We start from the raw sequence: 22,945 nt of genomic DNA, 5'->3' as shown, positions 1-22,945 counted from the left end.
TTCAAGCTGGACGTCAGAGAGGCCGGCAGGCCTCTGGACAGCTTGGGAGTCTGCTTTTTCTTTGCCTTTAATTTTGAGAGATTTATTTGAGTCTATTTTTGCTGTTGCTACGATCCTTGTCAAACCTCTGTCTTCGACCTCCTCCGGATATCGGGCTGCCGCAGGCCCAATTGATGCCTTGCCATCACCTGAAGTCTCTCAATATGCAGCTGGAATTATATTTAATCTCTTTTGCGTCAGGTATAAGATGCTATCAACCATAATAACCTAGATGTAGATGGGATATGGCATTGCGCCTCCTTGAGATCCTTGCCGTTGAGCTCGACTTGCTATTCTGTATCTCGAGGGTCTCCTTTACTAACACACCGAGCGCTCCCGTAAAGACACTCGGCTACTCCTGCAGCCCAGAAATTATCCCCATAGTTGATCAAGATATCGTCGCCCGGGGCGATCTCCACCATGGCTTCCACCATAACGCGCCACCTTCCAGAAATCCTCCTGTCCACGAATTGGACATTGTATTCGCACGAATGATTGGCCTTTCGAGCCCAGTTCCCCATGAACCGAGGATATACCTGGCAAACCGTCTTCAGCTCGCCCTCGTCCGACAGATCGTCCCTTGCCATCTCGCAGGCCCATCCATCTTCAAAGGTGCCGATCGGGACCAGTTCTCCTACCAACTCCCCGAGCAGATCTCCCTCCTCGTATGTAGTATTGGATCGAACGCCTTCTCCCATGCTACCCGCCGGCACGATATCCGGCACATCTGATCGTACCTTATCCACGATACATTTGCAGAGACTCTTGGTGCAGAGGTCGCACTGCTGTAGATGCGGTTCGATGTATGTGGGATCCACATCGTACTCCTAGTGCTTGTACTTCCCATGATTAAACACATTGCATTTAATTTCGACAAAGCCTTGGTTGATTTCGGCATCCGTTGGCAAGAACCGTGTATTGCTGTACGGCGCGATTCTTGGCCGCCTTGTCGATCTCCTGGATCGCTTCTGCATTCGTGCGCTTGTAACCCAGCGAAAATTCTTCTTTATACTTCCGTCGCTCTCGTTGAAGAATGATGGCGCGCCATCCACGCGAACACCTCGGAGTGGCCCGGAGGTAAACATCCCGCCAGTGAATCGAACCTTTGCGGGTCTGGACTCGGCCATGTGCCTGATCCGCTCCAGCTCGTCGTCAGCAAGGCCTTGCTCCTTGGACATGGCCATGGCCTCCCAATGTCTCGCGGTGTTTGCATTGCGAGTCGCGTGAGATTGGCCGTTCGGGTCGGCCTGTGAGACTCTGATTAGCATGCAAGCCGAAGTGGAATAGACGATGAGAGAGAACGTGGGGGGGGGGACAAAAACGATGAGGGCGAGACAGACAATAACAACGAGCCAGGAGAGGAGGTGTGTGTGGTATTTATGGTGTGGTTTCGCGAGCCCAATTGGGGTGGACCAGCGATCGGGTGCACAGGGTGTTGCAGCATCACAGCGTGCAGTTTAGGTAGTCGAGCCTGTGCACAATGAGTCTTCAATGAGAACAACCATGGTAGATAAATGCGGCGTAGCGAAGTTATCCTGGTACACAAATTGTCTCTCTGTTAGAGTTCTAGGCGCCGCCTAGAAGATTGAAATAGACCGCCTACTAAGGCCAGTAGCTAACTGAACCATGTGCATTTATACTGGCCGCCTGCTTGAAGGTGGCGCCGGATCTCCTTTGTCCGAGACTTTTTCTACACCAAGGAGGTATGTAGAGACAGGTTTGACAACTTCTCGAGACCGAAGCGAGGAACGAGCGAGAGCCACCGTAGCGGAGCGTAGGTATGCCCCAGAATGGAGCGGAGGGTGCGGCCACCGTAGCGCAGCGCAGGTAGTCCCGCCCCGGCAGCGGAATGACGGGTGCGGCTGGGTCGAGAGAACCCCAAGGATCCATCCACCAAAAGATCCAGAGAACTACGAACGAGCAACCGGAGGTCCATGGAGCGTCAGCGACATACCATAGGGCGGTAGGGAATATGAAAGATGAAATCTCACTTGTGGTATTTGCAAACCGCTACTTACTCTGCGCTGGGCATTCGTCCGTTTCCTGCTGAGTCAGCAAGCCGACCGAGCAGCACTAAAAGTGGGTCCACCACACAGTTGTCCTCATCAAGCGCACACCATGGCATGCATCTACTCCTGTAGCTATGCCTTTGACCTTCTGATATTAAGCACTTCAGCCTCAATATTCATTTTTTGCTCGCCCAGATGGATAAGCAGCATAAGCAGGGTCGCCCTGGCGGGTGCAGCTGGGTCGAGAGACCCTCAATGGATCTTTATCTCCAGTAGCAATCCACACGCAATACCCCTACTGACGTTCAGTACCACTATACTGGCGGTATCATCGCTTTGCAGTCGGCACATCAATGAAGTCTCGTGCTGCTCCATGGCCACTCTGGCGGTTCCATTTGCAGTCGCCGCGCTCCTGGAATAGGTCACCGCCAAACAATAATGCAATCGTTAGGTGCTCCCTGATTTTTCGTCATATGATTGGCATTAATTTGTCTGAATTTTACCACTAGCCTAGTTCATACAAGATAGCCACTCGACTCCCTTGGCCTAAGTGCGTCTATGGATGGTAGAGAGGTGGGAATCGTCGATACAACAGCTACGGCGAATCTTGAAAGGCCTTCGGATCTCAAGATCTTGAATCGCCTCGACTCACTGATTCCATAGTTTGATGCGCCCCACTGGCCCAATCACGTTGCCATCGGCATCGACGACGTCCACCATGACATCCAGCCCCGACTTGTCGCAGGGGCTACTCTTGTAGGGGTGATTGCCGTTTTGTTGTTGTTCGACGCCCTCCATACTGGCGTCCTCCACGGGAGTCTCTCCCTATGCCCTTCGGCGTCTCTGTTTCCGAAGGCGCAGGCCGGGGCGCGGGTGCAAGCCTTTACAACTCGATATCTTCAGGGCCTTCGACGTTGGGGTCCTCGCCTCGCCTCTCGTTGAAAAATCGGCGCATGGTTTCCTGAACTTTTTGCTGCGCTTCTAATCGCGCCTGTTGTCTATCGCGATACCCTTGCTCGAACTTGTTCAGGCGCTCAGCCTTTTCATGCCATGCTTGCGACACGAGGGCGAGCTCTTCCTCGACATTGGCGAGTTCCCTGACTAACCGGGCTTGAGACTCAGACAACAGGCTGCGACGTCCCGTCAGGTTACTTAGCTCCACCTTTGCGTTGGTGATTGTGCTTTGGTACGCCTTGTCGGCCTTGATATCCGACGCTTCGTGCTAGCGTTCCCGGTCGAGCCAAAAGTTGCGTTCCGTCTCATTCCAGACTGATTGGCGCTCCTCAGCAGGGAGGGTCTCCCGTGCGGCCTCTTCATCAGCTGACGCCATGCCGGGCTGGGTTGAGATGAACGTGTCGTGTCAACGGTTTGAGTGATGTACGTAGGTTGGCCACGATACAAGTGGACGTACGTAAGAAGATGGGAGTGAGTAAAGATTGAACCCGAAGGGACGTCTTTGTCCAGATGGGTGGCGGGGGGATCCTTTGTTGAGATTCCCGTTGGAAGTGCTAAACGCATAATCTAGCAGCCTCTGCCTGGTCCTTTCACTTTCGTCTTTGTGGCTTGGCGTGTCTTGGCTTTCGCCTCCAACCAACAACCCGATTAACGATTGTGTATGGCTGTTCGGCGAGGGACGGCTTTTATGGACCGAAGATGAAACTCCCTGATAAAGCAGAGGGTCAGCGCGAGCGTGGCATTTTTTTGCCACCTATGCTATGCCGGGGAAGCCAACATACAAGGTGTAGGTGGGAGAATGCGAGGGACGTACACTTGTGCGCGCGCGTCCGAGGCCGCACGGCATGCGGATGTGTTTGGGTAGAGGAATAATGTTCAATTCGTATTCATACTTCCGCACGAGCTCAAATGCAAGCAAGAAGATTGCGAGGAGGGTGACCGATCGTTGCGCGCGCCTGTGTGTGCACAACAAGAGAGAGCGTTGAAACCTGCGAGGTTGTGGGAACTTTTCCTCTCTGTTTTTCTATGGTTGCAAAGAAACAACATTGAATCACTGCTCCCCGCTGGACTCGGCTCTTTTCACGAACCCTCTCTCGTAATCCTGTCGCTTCCACCGCTTTTATTTATTCATCAACACGTCCGGCCGTCCCCCCAGCACCCGCCTATCGCCAACCGGCGTCCTCGCAGCACCTCATTTCTCACTGCCCATTCCACCTGTCTCTCACAATACCCATGCAAGCACCTCCTACATTGCTGTCATCGTTTTGCCCGTCTGGCCAGCATCCCTATAGGCCACAATATAGACCTCCCCTTCCACATGCCGATTCAGACCGCAGTTGAGGTTGACGAGAATGACACAATTGATGCGGAAGAAGACGAGTCGGGGCCCGATGTCACCTTGCACTCGAGCAGCACCTACCTCGAGTGCCTAAGCCACTCTAAACCACAAGCCCGTCATTGGCGTCATGCAAGGCCGAATGTATGTCAAGACGAGCCTGTTCTCTCAAGAGACCTACCTACATCAACAGATACCAGTCCCCGCCAGTCCCAACTGATCAGTACTAATGCCGACGCAAGCAGCAGCGGCCGAAAACGAAGGGAAGCTCCCGATGCCACCTCCAGCACCACCTCCTCCGGAAGCCGGCTGGGACGCCATGGTTGAAGATGAATACACGATTGACGCGGACGAAGGACGAAGACGACTCGGAATCCGACATTGCCATGTACTCACGCAACACTTACCTCGAGCCCCAGCCGCTCACTCTGAACCGCAATCCTGTCATCGGCGCAGTCCAAGGCTCACCTCAGCAGCGACCCGGCCCTGCCCCTCCTCGCCGACTTTGAGCGAGATCAACTAGTGAGCCCCGCTGCAATTCGCGGCGGCCGGCGCCGCTCCGTGCGCCGCTCCGTACGCCGCCTCGGAGCACCTGCCTCTCCGGATGGACGGCTCCTATACGCGACTACGAGAACGAGAAGCAGGACCTTGAGGTGATGGATATGCCAATGTGGAGCTTGACGAAAAAGAGGGAGACGGTGCGGTGTGGGGGCCCGAATAGGATTGGGGGTGTGGAAGAAGATCCCCGGCATCCCAGAGACTCCCTGGATAATATTCGCTTTTGGAGCTGGTGGCAGACGTCGACCTGCCAGTGGCCTGCGAGAAGCACGATCGAATCACTCAACTTGGCCACCCTACTGATTGGGACATGATTCCAGGAGGCGGGTGAATGGAGCCCTGCGATGAGACATGTCCAAAAAGGCCACTCATGCGAATCCATTTGCCATATTGCCAACAATACAAATACCAAACGCCGATAGATGTGCGATAAAACTCTACCATACAGCCACAGGTGCAGCTCCTTCTGTGGATCCCCTTGCGAATGTCCTCGAGGGTGTAGCATTACCGCGCTTGGGGAAGTGGACATGCTAATACGGCCACATCCGGGTACAATAACAGCTAGAAGCCAAGAAAGTGAAAACCCAAGCCCACGTAACGAGCCACCTCGTGTTAGAGGAGGGACAGGAGGGACAGTAGTCGCAACATGTGCCCATTTCCCTTACCATTCGAGGGCGATCGCCGCAAGAGGCCCAGGGACAAGTCCAAAATTATCAGGATGTTACTCTTATTGTTATGTCCTGGCTGTCTTCCGTCTTGACATTGGCAGAGTCAGGATTTCCAGATGGCCTGGGACACTGTGCATCATTGGAAGTATTCTCGTCTTCTGTCTTGATCTCTTTGCAGCGCCAACATATGGTCAAGTCGCGTTGAGGCTGATTGGAATGAAAAAAAAAAGGAGTTCAGAACGAGAGGGGTTTCAGGAATGTGAGGGAGGGGTGGGGGGGGTAAGAGAGCGATGCGATGAAAAGAGGGAGGTGAAAACGATAGAAAGAGACGCCGGAATACCTACCTACCTACTGTAAGTACCTAGGCGAATATGACACAACGCCTAGGTACATCATACAACCAACTTCAGCCACCACCTCAACTGCTGCGAAGCAACCCCGCCCTGGAGGCCGCATGCATTCCCTCCACATGGGCAACAAAGAGGTAAACCCCCCTTTGTTCCCCTGTTGCTGTTTATTACTGTTCTGATCCTTGCAGCATCTCGGGCGGATCGGACGCGGCAAGCGAACCCCCCCGCCCCCCCGTCGAAGCTCGCTACCGACGGCTTCGTGACGACGGGGTCGGCCACTACGCATTGCCGTGAACATTGCCATCTGGCAGTTCCAAACCCAAACCGCCCGAGGTATGACCAGCTCTTGCATCGTATCACACTTCATTCAATTGAGTTCTAGGTGGAACCAACCCCGCGATCAGAACCCTCTTCTGCCGCCTCGCCAGCCTTCCTGGAGCTCCAACCGAACCCGTCGCCGTCTTCGACGGACCCAACAAGCCCATCTTCAAGCGAAATAAACGATCTGGCCGTGGAGACGGTGTCGCCACTGCCCAAGCGAAAAGAATGATTCGGTTGTTTGGCTTCACCATCCACTATGCGATGGGGGGGAGGCCGAGGCCGAATGTGCACCCCTTCAGCGACACGGCATCGTCGATGCGGCGCTCAGCAAAGATGTCGATACCATAGTGCTTGGGTAAACCCGGACGATGGGCAGTTGGTCGGCCGAGCCCGGGGAAGAGCGCGGAAACGCCCAGCCTCGTGTCTCTAACAATGTCGAGTCAATGAACATTGCGGAATCTGGGCTAGGTCGATGAGGCCTAGTTCTTATTGCTCTTATAAGTGGCAGTGATTATCTACCGGCTGGAATTCCCGGCTGCGGTGTCGAAGTGGCATTTGAAGCTGCCAAAGCTGGCTTTGGGAAGTCCATTTGTCGATGGAAGGCATCGGACGGGGATAGGGGTCCAAGTATAAGGTAGCGAGAGTCCCAGGTGCACAAATCGAGGGCCTAACAGGAACGACGGTTTCGGGATAGATCCAGACCCCAGCAATACCCAACAATCCGATCAATCTGGAAGTCCTTTGCCATTACACTCATCCAGCAGTTCCCCTTGAATGCAATCTCGATGCAGTTCGCAACAAGTTCGGCCGGAAGCGGGACCTTTGCCTCGAAGATCTGAGAGAGTTTACGAGAGGGGGGAGGGGGGCTTTCGGCTGGAACCTTCGGATTGACTCTACAAGTATGTTCTCTACGTTTACGATCTAGTTGCTAAGCACCGGTACGGTAGCTTGGGACAAATTTGTAGCAAATAATGAACTTGCAAAGTTGTGTGTATTCGAATAGCTAGATGTTTTGCGTCCATTGTATTTCTTGATTCGACTTTGGAGCAAAGTTGACTTCAGATTCCCTGAAACTCCGATTTTATAGCCAGAGTTCCCGTGAAGTATTGGAAGTTCCTACCCGGAAGCTATGAACCCAATTGTCAAGCAGTAACCCCAATCGTCAATTTCGACGGTCTCGTCCTGCCAACTAACTTAGGGAGTTCCACATGCCATTCATACATCTGCTTCTCCTGGTCTTCCTTCTCGACTGGAATATCATTCAAGTCCTTGGGGATGCCTAAGTCTTGAATAGGATATGGTCACCATCGAGGTGGCGGAACCGTCACTGACCCTCTCAATCCAAGAACCGCTTACGGGTGTTCGTGTTGGGGCCTCTTTCCTGTCTTGGGCCGTAGATCCCGTCCCGTCGTTCTCGAGGAGGTTATTAAGTAGGTACGCTACCTGCCCCTTGACTTTTTCAATGGCCTGCGATGCAACACTGTCGACTTCACCAGGAATCATCCTTTTCCTGGCGTCGAGGTCTCCGTTGAGTGTACTCATGACACCTAGGCAATTTTCTTACTTATGAGCTCCTGTCGCGCTTGATGCATGCCTTCGCCACCTGGATACTGTTAGCGAACTATGATACTGCTTTTTTTCATATGGCTGTCTACCTTCATCCGTGTTAGGTCCAGGCTTTGCCCAGTTGGAAACTACCTAAGAAATGGTGACGATCTCGAACGTCAGTCAGGCTCTGGATCACTTGATCCTATAGAGTACATACCGTATTCAGTCTGAGCAGGGAGTAGTAGACTCCTTCTCTCTTGTCCTTGACTTATTGATTCATCTTTCACGACACCTGTCCGCAGTCACCCCATGCCAGTCCGTTACAATCAGCAGGCTTTGTCTGCAGGGTGTGTCGTATTATTCGACGTCAGGTTCGGGCTTGAAGCTGCCTTTCCCTGTCCGTCTCGTTATCATCGGCTCCTAGACTCTCCCGAATTGTCCTCCAAGTCAGGCTCTGAGGATGTCCAGCCTTCATTAGGGATGTCCGACAAGCCCGATTCAATGTCGGAAGTGGAACCTCGGGGTCCTAGAGCACGTCCGGGGGATCGTCTTTTGGGATTCCATTGACTGGGAACGGTCCTGTCCACCTTGTTTTTTTTCGGAACCGGTAGCAGCGTGCGATGTTGATGTGTGCTGGCGATTCTCGGCGTGGGGCGTCACTCTCCTGTAGGCTACGAGGAGACCAAAATGAGGGTGACTGTGGCCGGGGGGGGGGGGGGGGGGGGGGGCTCTGGAGGTTCCACGCCACTCCCGGGAGACAGCAAGAAGAATAGGAAGCCCATCGACGGCGCCGAGCGAGTGGCACGTCCAAAACAGAGGGTGACGAATCTGTGCGTGTGGTCGTGTTGTGGTTGTGGTTACTGGGCCAGCCAGTATGACTTACGCGGTTCCCAGATGTGACCGCACGATGGGCTGATTTGTCAGCACGATATCAATGTGTTGTAAACTGCCGACCAGGAGCAACAAAAGCAATTCATCAGGGCGGAAGTTGCACCTATCCCACACGAAAGGTTTGCAGAGGAGGCTGTACAACTCCTTCAAACTTCCTCACAAGGCTGTATGCAGACCAGCCAAATAACTCTTCAGCTCGTGCATGCAGCGCAGCTTTCGCTACATACTACATTGAGGCCGACCAGCTTTGCAGAATTCAGGAGACATAGTCAAATAAAGATATTCTAACCCAGAAGCTCGGGTTACCACAGGATTTAGCAGAGGGGGACGTCCTCTTTTACATCATAAAGTGTGTTTTTGTTTTTTGGAAATTCTCCATGCGGTACCTGATGATCGATTCGATTATGATGGACACCAGTCAAATGCCTGGCATAAGACTCGATGGTTGAGTCGCGCTGAGCATAGGCTTCTGGACTACAGAATGATCAGGAATTAGTTGGCCTTGATATTAGGGATGTGGATTTTGGAAGCCCGGGATTGGTATGAGTCCTCGAGTGGGGGTTCGCGAAGGGTGGTGATTGGTATCATAAGGGAAGAGTGAGATAATGAAAGCAGCTGTTAAAAGCAGCAACATACTGAGTTGTGAGTATTCATGCATTTTTGCATTTACTATAGAGCTTGTCTTATTATCAATATTAATATTATTATTATTATTATACTTTATGAGGCTATTCCTACTATTATACCTATAATCAGTACAGAATTAATACAGATAGCTACATATCAATTTACTAGAATATAGATAGCATACCTCCACTGTATTGTTTCTTCTGGCCACACTATTTTACTACTCTTATTACTGCAGTAGTATAGTATATATATAAGACTGTGCCTTGAGGCGAAAAGTGGGTCTGTAACACTATAATCCATTAGATGTTATATTGCACTATATAGATATTCAAGACTGAATTATATTATATAGAGCGGGTGTGTATAAAGTTGTAGCTTTTATTTAGTGAGGTGGGGTGATATTAAGGCTGGTCTAGAGTCTTAACGGGAGTGATATTAAGTGCAGGCTATACTCAAAACTAAAGATGAAAATTGGGCACCCATAGATATTTACTAGTATTATATGGGTACCCATGGGAAATTGAAATAGACTATAATTAATATTGGGTACTTAAAGACCTATAGACCTATAGATGTTGCAGCTATACCAGTTAATAGTATCTAGCCCACAGTCAACATTCGAGGATTTTCCTTCCCTTTTATCCGGTTATATAAATAGCTTTCTAAAGGCATATTGCGAAGCATTTTAGCGGGCAGGTTGGTGTTATTAGGCTAGCTGGTTGCTAGTAAGAGTGTAATATGGGATAAGTAGTGAGGCAGCTGCCCATAGCTTCTGGATCATCATTGAGTCTTCAGGCTGTTTTTAATTCTATCAGTTAGAGAGACAATAGTCTCGGAGGCTATTCGCTTTGTCAGAGTTAATAAGGAATTCTGCTCTTTGATTTGAGAGAGATATTGGTGGTATATTCTTTTTTTTTTCGCCGGCCTTTACGATCCTTGTCCAACCTCCGTCTTCAACCTCATCAGATTAAGATCTTACCGAGCAGCCAATTGATGCATTGCCACTGTCTTTTGCCACGGCAAGTTCGATATATCATCTAATGGAATGCTTCTCTATTGAGAGGGCCAAGTCTCAGATCAATCCGACCTCACATATGCGTAGCCTGGTGCAGCTTCGGGCTGACCTGGCAAGACGCCTGCGCGACACATTCCTGTGCATCTCCACTCTAAACGAGGTTGTCGATTTGGGTGTTGGTTTTGTATCTTTATGCCGCTTAAAGTACGTAATAACACCATCATTTCCCAGGGGGGTAACTGGGCATGCCATAACAGCTGGGCTGGGGCGTAAGTTGGGTACCTACGGGACGCAATCAGACTGTGCCCTCGTGCGAGAGGTGTTATGTTATAATATGGTTCTGTGGTCCCGCAAGGAACGTTCGTCCTTTTGCAACGAAAAGTGAACACGATATTTCACAGGGGACCGTAATGTTAATTACTGCTGAATACCACCTTTGCATCTCATTATATCTGATAAGTAATCATTTTATTAACCTGTTTCAAAAAAAAAAAAAAAAAAAGAGATCATGGGAGGTTCGAGTCCTGTTCACATCTGGTAATATGTAGCGTATATAGTGAGCTGGGTAATCAAGAGTATTGGCAGATGAGGAGCTGGTGTCTTGACGACAGCTAGTTCCTCGGGTCATACTGCGATGATCAAGCTGATCATGGAGTGAGTGATCACCCATAGATTACCTATTGCTCGCGTCCGGAGGTTGAGGAATATTCGGTCCCTTCCGGGCCCTCTTGCCGGTCGCAGCCAGGCCGTGACACACATGCCTGTGCCGGGCAAGACAAAGGAGATTAATGCCACCACCGCCTTCGGCATTGCCGATAGATGGTGCCCCCCCCATCTCGGCTCTCCCTTGGCGCGCTTGTGGGAACTTAAATAGACCCTCAAAAGACAGATAAGTAAAAGAGACGAAATATAACAAAGAAAGCACTATTGAACAGAGGTCATGATATTAGACTGTCGAATAAAGACTTTCTCATGTATCACGTAGAACATCAAAAATAACACTCCCCACAAAGAATTAAAAAATTAAATCTAGATACTATAACGTACTTGATAAGCGAGCGCCGCAGACAAGCGAGCGCCGCAGACAAGCGAGCGCCGCACTTTTCCATCTTGCACCTAACTTTCTACTTTATCAAGCAAATCTCAACAACTCAACATGCCTCAGCAAGATAACGAAGCTAAAACCCTTCTTGCCCTTCAAGCCCTTCAAAATAACCCAAAACTAAGTATCCGACATACCGCATCGATATATGAAGTAGATAAGCAAAGGCTGCGTCGCCGACAGAAGGGCATTCAGTATCGACGCGATACCATTCCCAATTTGCGTTGACTAACCGATCTAGAGGAATAGATTATTATTTAATTCATTCTCGACCTAGATTCGCAAGGATTTCCTCCGCGACTGCGTAGTGTTGAAGAAATAGCCAACCGACTGCTCGCTGACCGCAACGCATTACCAGTTGGCAAGTGCTGGGCTTCTAACTTCGTCAGGCGACACCAAGAGCTTAAGATGCGTTTTTTTCGTAAATATAACTATTAGAGGGCTAAATATAAAGATCCGACTATTATTCGCGCCTGGTTCAGGCTCGTGGAGAATATAATTGCGAAGTATGGTATTGACCTCGCCGATATCTATAACTTTAATAAGACTGGCTTTATAATAGGTATAATTATAAGTAGAATGGTCGTTATAGGCGCAGAAAGGCGTGGAAACCCAAAATTAGTGCAGCCTGGAAACCGAGAATGGGTTACGGTTATCCAGGCGATTAATATGGAAGGCTGGGCAATCTAGCTGTTCATCGTGGTTGCGGGCTAATATCACCTTACCAGCTGGTACTGGGAAAGTAATCTCTCGGGCGATTGAGCTATTGTAATAACTTAAAATAGCTGGACCGATAATAAGATAGGTCTTGAGTGGCTTAAGCACTTTAATTAGTATATAAAGGATCGATTGATTGGTTGCTATTGTCTTCTGATCCTCGATAGGCACGAAAGTTACTACTCTGTCGACTTTAAGAAATATTATAAGGAGAATCAGATTATTATACTTTATATGCCGCCTTATTTATCTTATCTACTTTAGCCTCTTAATATCGGATGCTTTAGGCCGCTTAAAATAGCCTATAGTTGAGTAATTAAGTAATTAATTAGATACTCTATAACTTACGTTTTAAAGACTGAGTTCTTCCCAGCCTTTTATGCTGCTTATGCAGCTGCTATAATAAGGAGTAATATTAAAGGAGGTTTTTAAGGGGCCGGACTTGTTCCCTTAAACCCAGAAAATGTCATATCAAAGCTTGATATGCAGCTACAGACTCTAATACCAGCTGTAGAGGAGGTCGGTCTTGCTGACCCTTGGGTCTCGAAGACCCTAAAAATAGTACTTAAGGCCAGTTTGCAGTCTGAATACCTTAAAAGACGAGTAAGAAGACATCAGAGTAGCTCTCCAGCATCAATTCTTGAGGCGCTTGAGTCATTTTCTAAGGGAATAAAGGCAATAATATATCAAATGGCATTATTAAAGTCTAAGAACCAGATCCTTCGACAGGCAAATAAGACTCTTAGCAAGCAGCGCAGAGCAAAAAGAACCCACCTATATAAAGAAGGGAAGATGACTCTAGATGAAGGAAGGGATGAGATAGACCAGAGAGATATTAATATGCAGGTAGCAGCTAAATTGTTGAGAAGTGGTGGTCGGGCGAGGTTGGCAATACCGAGGGAAAGGCGCTGTGGAACTTGTAGAAAGGCCGGTCATAATGCAAGGACCTGTCAGGCTGTTATTGAGACCTCTGGAGAAGAGTATAGCGATTAGTTTTAATTGATTTAAGGTCTTATTGTGGTTTTATAGTAATTGTTGGATGATGACCCTGTATGACGAAACCTCGGATAGATTGATATCCTGACCTTAGTCAGAAGGGGGGTATGAAAACCCCTCTTCCGGCCGATCCGGATGACCGGCACAAGCAATCATCAACATCATCATCACTGTATTGATCCCTATCCATCTAATCGAATTGACCGTAACGGATCCATCAGTAATTTAAAAAGTAAGGGTTAGGATTTTTGATCAACTCGCTTGTTTGATCAACTCGCTTATCAAGTACGTTATACTTATACTTAAAGATATTTATACCCTTAGCCAGATACTTAAATATTTTAGTATTAATAGGTTAAGTGGCATTTTCGATTTTACAGCTAAATAATAGGCTAATTCAGTTTTGGTTTATTTTCCTTATCAGAATATCATAAGAATATTACAGCAGACTACTATTTATATTATTATTCCTTTTCCAGAATTTTTTTAGTAGGTTAATAGCTTCGATATAGCCGGTTAGGCGAATCTGATAGTAAAGTAACAATTAAATTAAGAGTAGGCGTTGTAGGGTTTACCGAGGCAGAACTCTGCCTAGTAATATTTAGCTTGTTAGAGGAAGATACTAAGGCTGAGGCAGGGAAAGATTGAGTGACAGTGCTGTAACTGTCAGACGAAGAGGAAGGTTTCGGGGCTAGCTGCAGCATACACAGTCTCTTTGTCAGTATCTGGGCAGGGTCAGGGTAGTATCGCTTTAGTGGTGGTATAACGGGCTCGGCTGAAGATAAAGTTAGAGGACTTAGTGGGAGAGTATTAGGCGTAGCCACAGAATAACAGGTAGCGTGTATATCTTAGAAAGCAGAGGAAGCCGAGGAAGTTTGTTGTTTTGGTGGTGTAGAGAGAGGCAAGGCCGGCTGGGTTGCTATAGTGGTAGTAGTAGCCTTGTCGAGAAAAGTCCAAGAATCAGGAACGACGATAAAGATGTAGTCTTATTCGAAGCCTGGTGGGTGGGCTATAACGCGATAATCCAGGAGGCCAGCGACTTTGCCTGTACAGACGAATTGGGTGTTAGTCTGGAACTGGGAATCTCGCCTCTCGGTCATCTTCCTGCACAGGATAGCCCAGGGATTCGTGTGAATAGGGAAGATGACGAAGACCTGGAAAGGGTAAAAGCCTCTGAAGGGAGTCTTGTCGGGATTTCCTGGGGTAAGATAAGTGGAAAGCTGGATGAAGCCGCAGCACTTTAGTTGGGTGGTGTCCAGACCCGGGAGAAGGTCCTGTCGCAGCAAGCAGTTACCAGGGCCGACAATAGGGCCGGTAAAGGAAACGACAGGCGGGACACAGAGGAAGCTGTCTATAGAGGTAAAGAGCCTGGGAAGAACGCTTTGGGCATATATCAGCCGAGTTTGTTTAGGAAGTAGGTGTGGGGGGAGTGTATTATGGCCTACGGCTGACAGCCTTTATCACAGATAATAAGGGCAGGTATGGTATAGAGAACGGTGCGGCCTATATCAGATTCTAGACTGTCTTGCTGCTTAACCTCCCATGCAAGTGCGTAGGGGTGGACGCGGCCATTCATAAAAAACCACTCTTCAGTCCATTCTAAGGCAACAATAACCTAATTATAAATCGAGAGATTAAGACTGAAGAAGATGGATATCGGCAAATCGTCAACATCCAACTGCAGGGGGGTATATTCTGCAGCTAGCAACTATAAAGGAGTAGGCAGGAAGATACAGGCGAGTGTTTCGGCATTGAGGCCCTTGATACGATACTGATCCTGGTAAGCGAATCTGGAGGGGCAGTCTGGTTGTGCGAAGAATATTATAGATATCTCTCCGCCAGCGCCCCTTTAGGTGGCGAGCAGCTTTCAAAGGTAGGGTGAAGCATAGGCGACGGGCGAAGGGGAAGATATAATACATCCTGTATAGATTAAATAACCGATATCGCTACAAGTAGAGGATTAAACTGCAGCTATAGTGCGGCACGGATATATATTTAGCTGACGACGGAGCAGAATATCCCTTAGTAATTCGGGTAAGAAACAGCTCTTAGCTTCTATTAAAAAGAGTGGTAAACTAGGCTATTTTATATACTAGATAATATCCGTTCGATACCGGACCATTTCTATATTAAGACAGTAAGTAATATAATAGCTCCTAAGCTTACTGAGACTATTATATATAGTAGACGATATTAGTTTGATATGGGACTGTTCCGTGTTGAGATAGTAAGCGATATAATAGCTCTTGAGCCCTCTAATCTCAATAGGTACTATATATTGCGCAAAGCAGCAACAATATAACCGTCCTCCTTAAAATTACAGAGGGACGGGGAGGAGAGGGTGGTATTAGAATAGCCCGCTCTTAGTAAAGTTACAGCAACAAATTATATATATAGACTGGCTGAGATTGTAGTAATAGATGCATACAGGCAGAGTTATAAGTAGTTAAGGGGACTATTACTATTATCAGCCAGAAGCGAAATTACGAAACTAAAGAGAGTCCAACGTAGAAGCCTTATAATCTACCGTCCGCCTGGAGGTATCGATATTAAGAGAAGGCAGCTGATGCGGATAGACCGATCCTGAGCCTCATGCTCAGGGTCGGGCCTGAGGCATCAGGCCTTGTGCGGTCACGTGGGTCGGGACCCTTACGGTCCCGAGCCCTCGACCGCAAGATAGAGGAATCAACCTTCTTTACACATCTTCATGACACCCTCACTTACGTGACTAGCGACCCTATTCGCATCAGCAGCAGCAGCATAAATAGTCCGGCGGCGAAGCTATATAAGGCGGTTGCTTATATAGAAGCCTGCTTGTTATCAGCTGGAAATAAATAAGAGGGTAATAATATAAGCTCCCTTCTTATCAAACTGTCAGTCCAATAGAACATACTTATAGCTGATTCTATCCTATTAAAGAAGGTTTATAGGAACTGCAAGCAGGCAAAGCCGGCAGATTAATTTATTTTAAAGAAAAAATCCTCTATATTATGTAGAAGACTTACGGTTAACTATCTTAACTATAGAAATCGGCAAGCTTTATATACCTCTAAGCGTACTGTAGAATAAGCTGAGTTATCCCTAAAATGTCAGGGGGAATTGCTATTAATAGACTTATAACTATATACACCAATTCTACCAAAGGAGTCTGAGGTTGCAGATACTGAATGGAGGAATTATACGGAAGCAATTGCAAGGTCGTTACCCAGAAGACCTCTGCGAGGCGGTTTGCGGTTAAATAGAGCACGGAAGTCTTATAATACAGCTAACAGTGGAGGTTCCGCGCTACATCGGCCACCGAGTCAGCTTTAAAGGCTCTTGTCGCCCAGAGAACGTAGTGCACCGGAGGCCGCGGGTTTTGATCCTCCGCTCTTTCATCAATGCTTTTTGCCCCAGGAGAGGCGGGATGGAGATAATAAGCAGCGTAGTAGGGCGGCAATTATCCAGCCCAAGCAATCAGTCTCTGAAGACATTAGGCAAAGCAAGCTAGCAGCAGCAATTACACGGGGTTTACCCCAGAGATATCGGAGACGGGGTCGGCCGCCAAAAGCAAGACCAGACACTAGCGGTACCTCCAACATAGGAGGTTCGGAGCAACATCCTGCGCTAACTCACCGAGACAAGCCTCCGAGAAAACAAATCCAAGCAGGAACCCGAAGGCAGAGAAGACGGGAGTTGCAGGCCGAAGACCTGGCGAGTATGTTGCGCTTCTTAGAGGACGAATTTGCCGTAAAGGAGAGTCTGTCTAACGAGCAGATATACTATACGCTAATATTATATAAGAAAAAGGTATCGACTGTGCAAACCTTCTATAAGGCGTTCTACAATGTTGATACTCTGCTAATATAGACTTATATACTGTACTACCGCAAGCGTACGAAAAAAGAGTTGAGAGATGTAATATAGGACTAATAGATATCGAGCTGCGTCGAAAAGGAGAACTGCTTGCTATTTTTATATTGGGGCTGCTTTCCCGTAGGCGAGACCTTCTCGGCATGTGCGGAGTATGCTTGTTACTTGAGGCGGGGTGTTCTGTCGCCTGCGGCCCAGCTTTACAGATGTATTGGGTGTGAGTATATATTTCCTAAAGAGCTGAAGGGTCTCACTCCAGTTAAGGAGAAGCTTATCGCGCTGAACTTATATTACAGTTTCGTTATAAGGTATAGTATTATAAGTAGCTAGAAGTAAAGTGCCCGGTATCTAAAGTATATTAAGGGCTATATTATAGTATTTGCGAACAATATGCAGAAGCTGGCTATAAAAATACTCCCGCACCTGCTTGTATAAGTTATAGAAGAGATCTATATCTCGTAGCAGGGTGCAGAGAAGCCAGCGCCAAGTAACCTGTCCGGCTTATTGTCGGTAAGGCGACGTATCGTTAAGAGGGCGCTCGTCTGGCTGAAGAAGAATAACCCGCATTATGCCGAGATCGAGATTGACGCGGCGGAGATGGAGAGCTGGGGCGCGCCGCCGCATGGGGTGCCGCCGCTGGTGTACGATCGCATGGAACGGAATGAGCCAACGGCATGGGAAAAAACGCGAACGGCGTAAGTTGTTCTGCCAACGGAGCGTGGCATGGACGACGAGGGTTCGTTGGAGATCGAGGAGGTCCTCGCTCGTCTTAACCGAGGAGAAGACATGCCCAGTGGCGAGACCCAAGGGCCGGAGCTGAGCCAAGACGAAGGTGGTAGCTGCCGGAGCGAGGTTAACTCTGACCGATTGGGAAAACAGATTAACGAAGTCACATCATCGGGTATGTTTGCTCTGGACGGGCCGCCAGATATACCCGATGTGGAGAAGCTCTTGTTTGCCTGCAATGCAGTGAACGGGGATGTGGCGGCTGGGGGAGGCAAAGCCGGCCCGACAACACGAGTGGAATCGGCGGAGAGACGGCCAGGGCTTGCTGACGGATGTGAGCCATACATTCACGTTTCTCGGGGCGACGAATTCGCCGACACATTTGATGCCTCGTTCTTCGCGAAGACGTTCCCCACGCTATTGCCCTTTGGCGTCGGGGGGCCACGGTTGGTGGAAGAAGCCGCCCTAAGCGTGGGAAGAGGTGCCGATATGGGCGGAGCAGAGGTGGCGGCGCAAGACCTCGTCTCTTCCCGTAACATGAGTCTGCGAACATGGGCCGATATCACGCTCCGGCGCCATGGTGGCCGATTTGCGACGTATTATATCTTTGTATTCCTTGTGTTTAATATGAGTGTACAGTCGAGGAACCGTCGCGTCAGCATGTTAAGCGTAACGAGGAAAGATTTCCGCAAGATAGAGCGTATTATACGGTTGCTCTCGGCAGACAGGTTAGCAGCAGCAAGGATTGAGTTGGAGAACTCAGGAAAAACGAGTGACGAGGCCGTGAAGGAGCTTTTGAGAAGTCTTTTCTTGTACGGCTTCCGGCAGCCTATATCCAGAGAAAATCGCTTGAGTATGCAGCGGAAGATACAGTCGCTTGTTCTTCGTTATGGCATGCCGGCGATCTGGTTCACGCTCAATCCAAATGATATTACGAACCCGGTGAAGCTGCGACTTGCAGCATACCGTACTAGCAAGCCTGACGCGGCCGAGGCTTTTCTAAAGAGCCTTGGCATATCGTACAAATGCCTGCAGCTGGCTATTTCGGACTCTATAAGCTCGGCTATCTTCTTCTACCGGGAGATAATATTATTCTTTAAGTACTATATTAAAGTGGGAGAGGAGTCAGTATTCAGGCGCATCATCGACTATTTTGGTACTGTTAAGACCAATAAATAAGGGGCGCTTTATATCTATGGGTTGCTTTAGTTGCATGGAAATGTACATTTAAGTTCGATGATTGCCGATATCGACGGTAAAGACCAAGCAATATATTGTAACCGTATTATCCAATATATAGATAGTATATTCTCTGAGGTATAGTATAGCCCTAGGCATATCGAGGCGGGGCTAAAGCTGATATACCTATAAGGTAGGACCTAGACCAGGAAGGGTATTGCGCCCTCTAAGCGGAATAGTCAGTAGTATCGAATATTTCCTTCCTGCTTAATAACAGGGAGTAATTTTCAGCTGTATTTAATGAGGAAGCGAATTTCTATGCCGGTGTAACACAGATCTATACTTATAGCCTAACTTGTATTAAGTACTCCTTGAGTAAGAGTAGAGAGAGGGAGAAAAAGTATGGCCTTTGTCGATTCCAGGTGCTATGGAGACTAGTCGAAAAGACTACCTTTACAGCAGACAGTATGTTGCAAATTCGAAGGAGGCATAGTATAGTGAATCGGTAGAATAAGGCTATGGCCGTGGGGCTTCGCCATAACTATAATATCTCCTTTATAGCAATATAGCAGAAGACTATAGCCCTTATTTATTATATTACAAATTACACAATAAAAGTGGAGGATCCGGTGTGGAAGCGCGTCGCTGCCGCAGCCGAACTGCTGCCTGTTATCTCAGCAGGTAGTGGAATGACCGATGGCGGAGAGGATTATGGAGACGACGGTGCCGGTGATGCTGGTACCGGGAATAGGACGCGGCAATTCTTGATAAGACTGGCGAACTGCATATTCACGGAGCGATCTCTATCGCAGGTCGAAGTAATCGCCCACCTTCTGGGATACCTAATTAAGTTCAGTAATAGTAGCAACTGGACGTTCCTGAACGAATCTCTGCTCTACTGGCACGTCTTCCGACGATGGCGATACCTCCGGAAAGAGAGTGGGGCAGAGGCTGTAAACGATTCCGTAGATAAGTTGATAGTTGTGGAAGAAGCAGGTGAAAGAATTAGCTATGCGGAGGCATACCAGCACCGCGGAGACGTTTTGCGAAGCCTGTATCTCTATGACTATGTGTCGCTCGTCAGACTCAAACGAATTAGTAAAGATGAGATCGCTGCTGCTTGGGGAGAGGTGCTATTCGAGAGCAAGTAGGAATCTGGAAGAGGCTGGTTATAGATGCTGAGACGGCCGGGAAAGCACGCCAGCGTCTGCCTTGATGGCTACCTGAGCAAGGATTTCGACCAGGATGACGAAGAGTCGTGCTATCGAAGGTGGGTCTGCCGCCGCCGACAGAGGGTAAAAAGGTCGTATTGAAGAGGCTAACCTCTATACTGAAGAGCAGCCGTCCAGCACCTTATACTATTTATGCTATAGAAGTCTTTTCTATACCGAGAAACAGATAACATTAACAGCATATAGATGCAGGCTCGAGAGGCACTTCCTGTCAGAATATTATGCCTCGTCGATAATATACAACTACTCCGACAGTCGGCTGAAGACGCGAAATACGACGCCAGGTAATGGGCAGCCTCAGCTGGTGACGCTGACTTTACAGCTGCATGTGCGGGTGAGGAAGGAGAAGGCGAGGCTGGTGGTGAAGAGGTCGCATCGGTTTACCAGTCTGGCAGCATCGGTAATACAACATATCTGATTGACGTCGTAAGAAGTGCAGTGGGCCCCGACCAGATTACTGCCGGCTCGCCGGAGCTTATAGTAACAATAGAGCAGCTGTATTGCTTTTAGAAGTCAGTACTAAGCTCAGCTGCTAAGCTCCAGGCTACCGTAATACCCAAATGGAAAGAAAGACAGATAAGCATACCAGAAGGGATATTTTCGGGGACCATTATACCACCGCAGGATCAGGTTAAGGCTATTAAGTCGCAGCAGATCTGTGCCTCCAGAGAGAGGGAGCGAATAATCCAGGGCATACAAAGTATAGCCAGGACTGATAAAACTGATTATAGCGCGGCAGTGCAAAGTATGCTTACTGGTTTCGGTGAGGAGGATATCTAAATAACAGCAGCCGACTTAGAAGAGACAGCAGGCAAGGCAGAAGAGGCAGGTCCGCATATAGAAGTCGACTTTAGTGTATTAACATTCTTCCTTAAGGCAGGTAAGGCTGTGGCAGCACAGTTCACATTAAACAAGAGGCAGACAATTACCTTCCTGATTATATACCGCCAGCTCGATTCGATATAATGTAGCAGCAGAGGCAATATCGGTTAGCTCTGCGAATTTATTAGTAGAGAAGGTAGAACCGGCAAGTTACGAGTTATCGAAGCACTCGTTAACCTCTTCGCATCAAAAGGTATTTCAAACCGTCTGCTAATCACGGCAACGTCGGGGACTGCCGCAGCGCAGATTAATAGCATCACAATCCACTCCGCCTGCAGGATCTGCAAGGACCAAGCAGCGGGCAGCGCGAATACAGCCAAGAATCTCGACGGTATACAACTGCTAAAACATACTAAGCGGTTCGTCTATAGCCAGTCTTGTATAGACTGGCAGAAGAAAGACCTGCTAGTAATTAACGAGGTGAGCATACTGGGAGCGCGGACGCTACACGCTGTGAACGAGCAGCTCTGCCGGCTCTGCGGATCGCAGCAGGACTTTGGCGGGATCCCCATCGTCCTCTTCTGCGGAGACTTCCACCAGTTCCGCCCGGTCTAAGAGAGGTCGATTCTGCTGCCCAGTGCGGCTATCTTATAGGATAAAGATAACTTATTTAAGGCCGAGTAACAGTACCAGTATGATAGGGCGTATGTATTATAGAAGAAGTTTACGACGGTTATTATGCTGGATGAGTAAGTATGTGCCGCTGGAGATACAAAATTACAGAGACTGCTAAAGCAGATCCGACTGGGCGTGCAGGACCGCACAGATTTGGACCTCCTTAACTTAAGATGCTACCGGGAAGGCAGGAGGATTCCGTGGGAATCGGATATTACTGTGGTAATGCTACTAAATTGGAATTGGTGGAACCTAAATATAGAGGTAACCTTATTATTCCAGATCCAGTAGCGGTTGATGATGCGAATCTTTATCTCTGAGTATAAGTAGAGGGACGGTCTGCTGACTGAGGAAGAAGCTACTATAATACTAAACTAGAGCGATAATAGTATAATACCAGTAGTAGGTATCTTTATGTTCGTGCCAGGAATAGCAGTCGTTGTAAACTACAATACCCACCAGGGCTTGAAGCTTATTAATAGGGCCAGTTACATAGCACTTGACGTTATCCTCGATAAGGTGTATCCGGGCTATCAGATCTCGGCTGATATAACAGTCTACTTCGGGCCGCCGGCAGGGATAATATTGGCATCGGAGGTAATAAAGAACTTCTACTTCGTCGGGATGCTGCCCGGCACGATCCTATTGATACCTATAAGTATCAGTATACATTGCCAGCAAAAGCAGCCGTGGCAACAGAAGGATGTCAGTTGGAAAGGTTTGCCCTGTGCGGCGGCCTTTGCGTGCACAGACTATAAGGTGCAGAGCAGAATGCTAGAGCGCGTAGCGCTGGAGTTGCGGGGGGCGAGGACGATAAATATCGACGGATACATAGTCCCCGCGCAATGTGATCCGTACAGCCTGTATGTGCAGCTGTCTCGGTGCCGGTCGCTGGACGGCATCATGCTCATCTCCAAGGTGCGGGAAAGAGATCTGGTGGGCAACCGGGTTCCCCACGAGATGACCGTGGCAGAGGCCAGACTGGAGGAACTGAGCGACAGGACGGTTCAGGAGGCATTGCGCTGGTTTGATGCGATTCTAAAGAGTCCAAGTTGACAGGCGTTGGGTGACGCGGATGAGAGGGGATGAGGAGCTGGACGAAAGTGGTAATTTTTTGGGCTAATGAGAGGGGTTCTTTTATATTTGCAGGGTGAAGTTAGCCTTTTTCGCGTCCTTTCGGTCCTCACACAAGGCACACATCCGACCAGTCCGCGTTGACTGGAGACCCATCTGACAAATCAGAGTAGAGCTTTTAGAAGCTGAACCGACCCATGAGAGGGGTTCTTTTAAGGTCAGTCGGGGGCGGGGCATAGACCTTTCGTTCC

The 22,945-nt window shown here is 48.6% G+C and overlaps 5 protein-coding genes across 5 annotated transcripts; 2 read left to right on the top strand and 3 right to left on the bottom strand.

Annotated features, from left to right (window-relative positions):
- Nucleotides 1-329: 329 nt before the first annotated feature.
- On the bottom strand, nt 330-1,307 carry BGZ61DRAFT_486073 (uncharacterized protein; the record flags this gene model as incomplete). Its single annotated transcript, XM_046249804.1, has 2 exons — nt 330-866; nt 897-1,307. 2 exons carry the CDS (start codon nt 1,305-1,307, stop codon nt 330-332), a joined length of 948 nt encoding a protein of 315 aa, XP_046095413.1.
- A 1,624-nt stretch (nt 1,308-2,931) lies between these two features.
- Nucleotides 2,932-3,378, bottom strand: BGZ61DRAFT_540401 (uncharacterized protein; the record flags this gene model as incomplete). Its single annotated transcript, XM_046254904.1, has 2 exons — nt 2,932-3,270; nt 3,319-3,378. 2 exons carry the CDS (start codon nt 3,376-3,378, stop codon nt 2,932-2,934), a joined length of 399 nt encoding a protein of 132 aa, XP_046095412.1.
- Nucleotides 3,379-4,320: 942 nt separating this feature from the next.
- BGZ61DRAFT_540400 (uncharacterized protein) lies at nt 4,321-4,847 on the top strand (the record flags this gene model as incomplete). The annotated part of the gene is made up of 2 exons (XM_046254903.1): nt 4,321-4,482; nt 4,581-4,847. The coding sequence occupies 2 exons, from the start codon at nt 4,321-4,323 to the stop codon at nt 4,845-4,847; spliced, it is 429 nt and encodes a 142-aa protein (XP_046095411.1).
- Nucleotides 4,848-13,944: 9,097 nt separating this feature from the next.
- BGZ61DRAFT_499922 (uncharacterized protein) lies at nt 13,945-15,896 on the bottom strand (the record flags this gene model as incomplete). The annotated part of the gene is made up of 6 exons (XM_046251468.1): nt 13,945-14,053; nt 14,212-14,514; nt 14,580-14,749; nt 14,807-14,835; nt 14,869-14,981; nt 15,859-15,896. 6 exons carry the CDS (start codon nt 15,894-15,896, stop codon nt 13,945-13,947), a joined length of 762 nt encoding a protein of 253 aa, XP_046095410.1.
- A 1,813-nt stretch (nt 15,897-17,709) lies between these two features.
- Nucleotides 17,710-18,461, top strand: BGZ61DRAFT_486070 (uncharacterized protein; the record flags this gene model as incomplete). The annotated part of the gene is made up of 2 exons (XM_046249803.1): nt 17,710-18,292; nt 18,352-18,461. The coding sequence occupies 2 exons, from the start codon at nt 17,710-17,712 to the stop codon at nt 18,459-18,461; spliced, it is 693 nt and encodes a 230-aa protein (XP_046095409.1).
- Between the last annotated feature and the right edge of the window lie 4,484 nt (nt 18,462-22,945).

The sequence above is a fragment of the Ilyonectria robusta genome (assembly GCF_021365365.1).
Source record: "Ilyonectria robusta strain PMI_751 chromosome Unknown BGZ61scaffold_43, whole genome shotgun sequence".
NCBI lineage: Eukaryota > Fungi > Ascomycota > Sordariomycetes > Hypocreales > Nectriaceae > Ilyonectria > Ilyonectria robusta.
Note: the sequence above shows the minus strand (reverse complement) of the source record. Positions and strands in the feature narration are given on the sequence as shown.